Source organism: Bison bison, unplaced genomic scaffold, assembly GCF_000754665.1.
Source record: "Bison bison bison isolate TAMUID 2011002044 unplaced genomic scaffold, Bison_UMD1.0 scf7180017864461, whole genome shotgun sequence".
NCBI lineage: Eukaryota > Metazoa > Chordata > Mammalia > Artiodactyla > Bovidae > Bison > Bison bison.
Window position 1 is genome coordinate 5,431,298 of NW_011495023.1, and position 9,267 is coordinate 5,440,564.

The 9,267-nt window shown below is 38.9% G+C and overlaps 1 protein-coding gene across 1 annotated transcript in view; it reads right to left on the reverse strand.

The window, feature by feature from the left end:
* DNAJC1 (DnaJ (Hsp40) homolog, subfamily C, member 1) overlaps positions 1-9,267 on the reverse strand; it is a 144,624-nt gene that overhangs the window by 33,359 nt on the left and 101,998 nt on the right. Inside the window, exon 10 of the mRNA XM_010860058.1 lies at positions 1,436-1,555. Coding sequence (XP_010858360.1) covers positions 1,436-1,555 — 120 coding nt within the window. The remainder of the gene's footprint in view (positions 1-1,435; positions 1,556-9,267) is intronic.

Genomic DNA, 9,267 nt, shown 5'->3' on the forward strand with positions numbered 1-9,267 from the left:
ATTAGTAACCATGGAACATCTTTAATCTGGTCAGATTACTGATAAGGCAAAGGCATTATTAACTTATCTTTACAAACAACCTTACAACAAGATAATAAAATGCATATACCCTAACATTCTTAGTCACTTAAGATAACTGGTCTTATCTTGAAAAAGCAAAAAAAACAAACAACAAAAAATTCCCCAAAGTTATAAAGGTAAAAGTAAGGGCTGACTTAGCACATGATCAGACTTTAACTCTTAAAATAATTAAAACATCTCACGAAAAATTTTAAGTCTTTTAAATGTGATTTTAAAAAGACCTACTATATGGTAGTAAATACATTAATATACAATTTGAAATTCTCAAAGCAGCTCCTGTCCAAATAAAAAATGACAAGAATGTTTTGTTTCTGAATTAAAAAATGGAAAAGTTTACTGTGAAAAGTAACTTTTATGCAACAGGTGGGTTTTTGGTTTTTTTGGTAGTTGTGCTTATTAATCATTTTGCAGGGTTTTAAAATTGTTCATTATCAAAGACCCAAAAGTATAGTAACAGAATTGAACGTGAGAAATCTGAATCTTTCATTTCAGAATCTCCTTCAATATTTTAGATCTATAGGATTTAAAGTAAATAAATTTAGTAAAGAATATTTAGTCATTTATGAAAATAAGGATCATATTGATGAAAATAAAGATGTCTCCATTTCAAATTAAACATTTACTGAATATATAGTACATACCTGGTGCTATAATGGGTACTTTTATAAGATTCTCTGCCCTAAATTTCCAGTGTTAAATCTAAAACTTTCCAGATAAACATTTGGTTTTTTAAATGGTAGGTGTGACTAATGATATAGATTAAATTATATAGGATTATATATTATTTATATTTACAGTATATATAAATAATTATTTTATATATAATTACAAAGTTACATGCATATAAATTTTTTTGTTAAACAACTTGTGAAAATGAATAGTAGGTATCATCCTTTAAATAAAAACATAATTGGAATATTGCTCATTTAACTAATGCAAACCACCAGTCTACTTATAGCAGTGTGTACTTCAATGTTAAGAAGATCCAGCTGAAATCTAACTAATTCTGATCAGAGAACTAGTGGATTAGCCAAATATTCATTTGGATTTTTCCATAACATCTTACGAACTTTTGGGCCAACCCAATATTTTTTCCCATAGCTAAAGGGGTCACTCTAAACACAAAAAGCTTAAGTCTTCAAACACTAGAATTCCTCACACAGCTGTTAATTGTAGATCAGGGGACCGGCTGACATCTACTTCTTGCCTATTTCGTTAATGGTTTACTTCCAGGTCCTAAAAGGATTGGAGCCTTTCTCCAAAAATAATGTTGGATGTGTCCATGTCTGCCTCTACATAGGTGGCTCTCTCTGGTTTGTCACTCTCCACACAATGCAAATCTGAATGAACTCACATCTGTCACGGATCGACCCAATTCGTGGGCAATCTTTTCCCATCGACCTGGGGTCCCTCCTGGGAACTTCACCATACTTCTTGTCAGCTGGCTGAGGTCCTCTTCTGTCCATTCAGGTGCCTGCAGAACATTAAAGAACAACAATGTTTGCTAAAACATTTAATAAGCCTGTGAAATTACGTATTAGCACCATGCTTTCTGCAAAAATAACAATGTTAAAATGTATCTATAGTTTGAATGAAAGGTCTGAGTTGCATATTTAACGTTATGAATGTATGTTAGAATGAACATCGTTAGAATGTTCCCGTATATACTAAATAATGAAGCAGCAGCATTGGGAACCCAAGCTTTTAAAGACATTAAAAAAAAAAAGGTAAGACAGTCGTTTGGAAGGGCATTGTGTGTCACAGATACCTCATGTGAGGTTCCTATAGAAGCTCTCGAAGTTTAAGAAGTTTTTCGCTTTTTTAATGTAAATGAAAATGTGAACAAGTAAATGTACTAATTCCAAATCAGAACTGAGACAGAATTTTTTGTTCATTCTATGTAACAGTAAGTCTAAAAATCATGTTGTCAAGGAGTTTAATTTAGCAAGTGCTCGCATTTCATAAAATTTGAGAACAGAAATGCCTGCAACCAAGACTTAAACCATCCGATCCATGCAAAGAAAGCAACACTTCCTTTTTGAGAAGGTAAACAGCTTCTTAAAAGTTGGTCAAATGGTTAAATGAATATGAAAATACCTCAAAGATTATAAACATCTTATTTGCAAAAGCCAAAATTATAAAAGTGTGCGTATTCTCTGCATTTTATTGAGCATTACCACTTGGTGAGAGCCAAAGCTGAGAAAAGCAAAAGAGCATCATCAAATAACAAATAATGACATTACAATTATTTTATGTTACAGCACTGGTTCCTACCAGAGGCAGTAGCCATGCTGGTGTTATACTAGACTCTAGGAGTCAGCAGAGAGATGGAGGAAGCCACCTTATTTTCCTTTAATTAAAAAGACAGAAGGAAGGAAGGAAACCTTTGAGACAAATACCTTTTCTAATCACCATTTCCGATAATGAACAGGCATACATCAGGCCGTTTGCATTACAGAACCATCAGCACAGAACAACAGTCGGAGGTGAGTGACCCCAGGGACTATCTCCACAGCCCCAGCACAGCGTCTCCCTGACACTAATCCTCCCTGTCATTCTCCCACTGCGCTCTAACCACACTGACATCCGCCCGCCTCACTGCAAGCTTAACGGGCCCTTCCTGACTTCTTACTGTCTCCCCCAATCAATGGTTCAAGCGTGCTCTTTTCACCATGTCCAAATGGCAGCTTCACTCAGAATCAAAGTGCACTGCCCCCGTTAAAGGGCTTTCCGAAAGGCTCTCCTATTTGCATTCATTTGCAAAGCAAACTACTTTTATTCACTTTGTTCTGCTATCAAGAATGTTCCCTGAAGCAGATAAATTGGCATAAATACAACCTGCCACTTAAGAGTCAGTAAATAATAGCCAATAGTAGGGAGGATTTTATCAATCATTCTATTTTGTATCCACTAAAAGCTGAAAGCCTCAAACATATTCATCAGTACGACCCTTATGAAACATGCATAAATTCACTTCTATAAAAAAGGTGGCCTACACTGAGTATGGTCGTAGTTTCTTTGATATTTAATGAATATCAGAAATCTAACTCTCCATAACAGATCATTTAAGCATGTACACTGAAAATTATTTTTTTACTGTTTGTTTTTACTTTAGGGGAAAAGTATTATTCAGATATTATTTAGAGGGACATAATTGGATTTTCTAGGAAATCATTTTTGCTAAAAAGCTGCAACTTTAATAATTATACCGATTGGTAACAGAAATGCATGCATTCCGAAGACTTTATATATGCTTAATAGTCTAGAGTCATACCATAAAAAGCATCTAGTTGATGCTGCACAGAGATACAGTATTCAAACCGTCCATCAGTGCAATTTCACAGTAAATCATCTTATTTCTGTATAAATTGTAACAAACATTCTTGGAGCAAATAAAATTGTCTAAAATGTTAAAAATATATGCCATTGTTTCATACAGTAAACTAAAATAACATATTTTTAATAGATTGGCCTTCCAAATATGTTGCATGTATGAACAATGGGCATTAAGAATTAACCTAATTTTAATCCCTTGTTAATGGGTCTAAAAGGACTGTGCCACTTTTTTCTGGAAAGGGAAAAATTTAAATCAAATATTTAGACATATCCTAAAAATCATCAACTACTTTGAAAATCTTTCCCTTTAGTTTCACTGTTATTTCACAGCCATTTTATTATTAATATTAAAAAACCAGATCAGTAATAACTAGACCATAATCTGAAATATTTGAAGAGAATCCTTTTAGCAGTTCGTTATTCTCTGTTCCAGCCGTACAGCACTTTGCTGACTGTAATTCCTCAGTAATAGTCGGCTGTGTCTTTAGAAGCAACAGAGCCTACTGTGATCCAGCTACCACGGCCGCCGTGAGGGTGGCCACAGTGTGAATGTATTCTCCTTGTTCTAATCTGGAGCCAACTGTAGCTGTGAAAGTCAAATGAATGCAGAAGAATACTGCTTTGCCACTTAAAACCACGTATGTGCAATATTACTGAGACACTGGGCCAAAAATTCATCTCTACAGCAAAGTAATGGAAGATACCACATGGTGTGGGGACAGCTGTTGCGACTACACAAGCATTCCAGTTTTGCATCAGAAAAGCTGTGCTCTGGGAATAAATCTCCATACTGGATAAAAAATAAGTTTTCAAAATATTTAATATTTTTATGTGATGGACTCCAAAATAGATCTACTAAAGTAAGAACTGATATAACATTTCAGTTGTATTCTTTCTACCCCTTTGGGATAGATTTTTGCCATAAAACAAGCTATCTTCAAATATCTAGTGCCTTTGAAAATCCGTAATATTCTTGGGGATAGGAGTTGGAGGATGTAGGGAAAGCACGCTATATTTTTAAAGTAACCTATATAAACCTTGGGACTTACCTATAGCTCAGATGGTAAAGAATCTGCCTGCAACGCAGGAGACCTGGGTTTGATCCCTGGGTCAAGAAGATCCCCTGGAGAAGGGAAAGGCTACCCACTCCAGGATTCTTGCCTGGAGAATTCCACGGACAGAAGAGCCATGGGATCGCAGAGCTGGACGTGACTAAGTGACTGACACACACACACCTTTCCCCTCACAGAGTTAGACTATAAAATGTTAATTATAAACTACCATGAAATTTATTTGGTACTGAAAACTTATGACCCAATTAAAAATGTTTAATGTACTTATCACCTTTTCATACTTTAATGACAAAATCTATTTCTGTTTAATAAATAGTAGTGAAACTAATGAATATTTGTTGAAATAACTTATTAATGATCCTTATTTATGCAATTACAGACCTTACAATTTTGGAATGAACAGTTTTTAATATTCAATTAAACTCATAAATGCCCAGAATTTACCTAAGAAATAATATCCTTACATAGCAGCAACCAGTTAAAAATATCAGATATATATCTAATAATGTAGATGGTGTATCTAATGATCCAGTAGCCGGCTACCTTCTAATTCTATAATCTGTACTGACACTGTGTTTTAGAATATGCATTTGGCTTTCAGCTATTAAATTTTGATTTCCAAATTGGAAAATTGAGCAGTTAATTGACTATATATGTGGATAAACAGTATATTAAAAAACCAAACAACAAAATTAAAAACAAATCACTTCACAAATGTCTTTTCACTCTTAGGAAAAGAAACTCTTCTTTGAAGAAAAGCTTGCAACCTGTTCTAAGGTATTACCACAGTGTTGTGACCCTTGAGGAGCACCACCGTGACCAGGAAGGTCTCCTCGTCTATGATTTAGCTATCTTGCCAAAGGAGAGATGCCCTCTGGATCAGTGATCCTAAAGTGGGGTCCAGTGCCAACCAGCAAACCAGTTTTGTTTACCTCCTGTGACACAGTTCAGAAACTTACAGCAACTGAACCCTGCCACCACCACCAAGTGCAGGCTCTTCCTTTAGACAGTATAAGCCAGTTGTGTTAGTTGTCAAACTAGCAAGGTGACTCACACCAAATGCGAAATCCAGTCCTATTTAGCATGGTAGGATGACAGCTTGGTCAGCTTTTAAAACCTGGTCCTTTACTATAGATGATTTGAGAAACACTGCTCAAGACAATGCAAATAGTTCAAAAAAAATTTTTTTTAAGCAGTAGTAAATGGGCCCTTGAGAAATGGACTCAAAGAGATTTGATCTGTTCCTTTTCAAAATATTTTATGCTAAGTGTTGGAGGGATTCAGCTTCTAGTAAAAGATTAGGCAGAGGAACAGCAAAGTGCAGAGTGCCTTTAAGTCTGTCTGGTTCTGTCTGAGGAACAATAGGACCCGGGTGGCTGGAGCAAAGCAAGCAAAGGTGGCAGGGGGAGGAGACAAGGCCCGATGGGCAGGAGGTAAAGTCATAGAAGGGTCAGAGACCACTGCAAGGACTGGGACTCATTAACTCTGCCCGACACACGAAGTCATTGGAGAACTTTTTTTTTCCCCCTTTCAGTTGGTTGAGTGCTTATTTTCTTCATTGAGGAAGGCTTACTTACAAACCTGTGGGTCGAGGGGACCCACACAAGCGACTGCACGGACAGTGCTGATAGCTCAGTCCTGCAAGACAGCCACAGAGTCACCTTCCTTCGAAGGTAGAGTGAAACCAGGTGTAGGGACACAGGTGGCCCATGACAACCACATCTGGAACCACGGATAATTTGGTTTGTGACAATTTACTGCACAGCCCCAACAGTTGAGTAATGAGGAGTAAGATGGGGGTGTGAGAAGAATCTAAGTCTTTAATGAGAGTACTAATCTCTGCCTTTCTTATTCCGTCACTCACCTTCTGTGGCCATTCAGAAAGGAGTAATCATAAATAAATGTAATCAAGGGGATGGGATATATTTGTCCAGAAATGTTTTTACATGGAAAAATGTGTGAAGTCTTACTTGAAACTATGATATACAATATTCAAATTGTAACCCAGTGTGTTCTAGAATCATCTTCATAATTTAATATTGTAATAAAGAGCTGGCTCCATCTTATGATGTCTGATTGCTGAAAGCGTTGAAGTCTCACTTCTGTCTCTTCCCCTTATGCACCACATCTGAGTAAGCTTTTCTGGAAGCCTGGAAGATTGAAACCTTGCAAGTCCCTCCCTGTGTACAAGAACCCTTATCCCCGCCCCACCCCACAATAAAAAGCCCCAAACCAGCCTCCTTTTCTTGCTCTCTCAAGTAATTTTTGGACCAACAGGGAAAGCCTCTTTTGTATCATCTTGGTGTGCATGACATCAGTCCTGACACTGGAACCAAATTTCGGGTGTGGAGGTGGTGACCCTGTCCCCGCTAGGTGGCCACAGCAGTTGGCATTAGAAGCAGGACATTCAAGGGATCACCACTACCTGGGGTTTTCTTCTCTGGCTTTGGTGTACTGCCTGATGCTGCATTTGCTGAGTTCTACCAAGCCTCTGTCATAAATTTAACCCACCACAGTTGGAAGCATCAATAATTGGTGTTTACAGAGAGGATATGGAATCAGGGCCCTCCCTGAAGTAGCTCTGGTCCTGCATCTTAGCCCAGATTCATTTGTGTCTTAGACTGAATTGTGTGTCTTGATTGATGGACTCAGAAAGACCTTGTGACCTACTGGTTGTGTGTCTTCACCAGGCATTGGTCGTGAAGAGGACTTGGGGATTTCCTGGTGGTCCCCAATGCAGGGGGTACAGGTTCCATCCCTGGTCAAGGAACTAGATCCCATATGCCACAACTAAGAGTTGGCACACCATAACTAAAGATCCCTTATGCGGCAGCTAAGACCCAGAGAAGCTAAATACATAAATATTGAAAGATAAAGAGGGCTCAGGGGAAAAGACAGATTGCATAGACCCACAGGGTGGTCACTTGTTTGGGAGACCAGCAGTTCCTGTTTGAAGAGCTGATTTACTGAGATTCACACTCCTGAAAGCAAACAGCTCACTAGGACCCTGTAAGATGCTTTTCCTGCATCTGCTGCCTATGTGTCTTGATCCTCAGATCAGAGGATTAGACAGAGAAACACCCATGGCATCCCTGTGGCACAGCCAAGTTGAAAATACAACCACTGTCATGGCCAAGGACCCTACTCCTGATCACACTGATGTGAGGCTCTGGAGGAAGAAATTTATAAATTTGAGCAGTGCAGAGAAGACCTCTCAAGAATATCCAGTAACCACCACCACCACCACCACCACCACAAAACAACCAAACCAAAACAAACAAAAAACCCTGACACATGGGGAGTTCACTCGCCTACTAGGGTTGCTGGAATCAGAGTTGCTTAAACAGGAGAAGTCTGTCTCCTCACAGTCCTGGAGGCTTGATCTACAAGATCAAGGTGTCACCAGGGCTGCTTCCTGATAAGGCCTCTCCTCCTGGCTTGCACATGGTCTCCTCGCTGCATCCTCACTGGCCTTTCCTCTGCGTGTGCACGCAGGGAGAGTGCACCCTGGTCTCTCTTCCTTCTCTTATAGGGACATCAGTCCTATCAGATTAGGGCCCTGGTGTGACCTCAGGAGCCTGGCAGGCTGTAGTCCACGGGGTCACAGAGTTGGACACGACTGAGCGACTAAGCACGCACCAAGTACCTCCTTAAAGGTCCCATCTCCAAATACAGTTGCGTGGGAATTAGAGCTTCAGTGAATGAAGTGGGAACACAGTTCAATCACTACAAGAAAGAAGTGAACAAAAACTGAAATGGAAGTCCACAATGTGGCACAGTCGGTAACAAATTTTACTGAAAAGAATTTCTACAAAAGGATAAAAAGGGCAGATTGGCTTCTGCACATCTATAACACTGGTTCTGAATTAATATTTGCTGAAATAAAACAATTGGCAAATCTTCATGGCCTTAATCAATAATGGGGCTCAAATGACAGTTACACTGGGCATCCTGCTAAATTTAAATAAGGTGGCTCCCATAATTGTTGGGAAGTTACTAAACGTGATAAAGAGGACAAACAGGTATGCCTTACCTCAACCACAGGAACTACGGTCTTGCCTAAATCCCTAATGATCAGAGTACCCACTGTCCTAAAACGTGCCACAGTGGTCATGGCTCTGACTCAGCAAGTAATAAAATTAAATCTTTGTCACTTACAAATTATCTTGATAAAATGGAAACCCATGGACCTCTTCCTCCCCCAGTGAAATAGTTAATATGGCCCAATGTAAATTAAAAGTCTTTAATGATGGAGACCCCTTAGACAAGATGTAGAAGCAGTTATCTTCCCCACTGCTTTGCTATTTAATAGCCCCGTCTGGCCTGCTCTTAGTGTTGGTAAGAATGAATGTGCCTCACAGTGTGGATTACCTCAACCTTAATGCCGTGGGCTTCATTAAGGTCAGTGACCACACCATCATGATTATCTGGGTCGTGAAGCCTTTGACTGTGTGGATCACAATAAACTGTGGAAAATTCTGAAAGAGATGGGAATGCCAGACCACCTGATCTGCCTCTTGAGAAATTTGTATGCAGGTCAGGAAGCAACAGTTAGAACTGGACATGGAACAACAGACTGGTTCCAAATAGGAAAAGGAGTTCGTCAAGGCTGTATATTGTCACCCTGTTTATTTAACTTCTATGCAGAGTACATCATGAGAAACACTGGACTGGAAGAAACACAAGATGGAATCAAGATTGCCGGGAGAAATATCAATAACCTCAGATATGCAGATGACACCACCCTTATGGCAGAAAGTGAAGAGGAACTACAAAG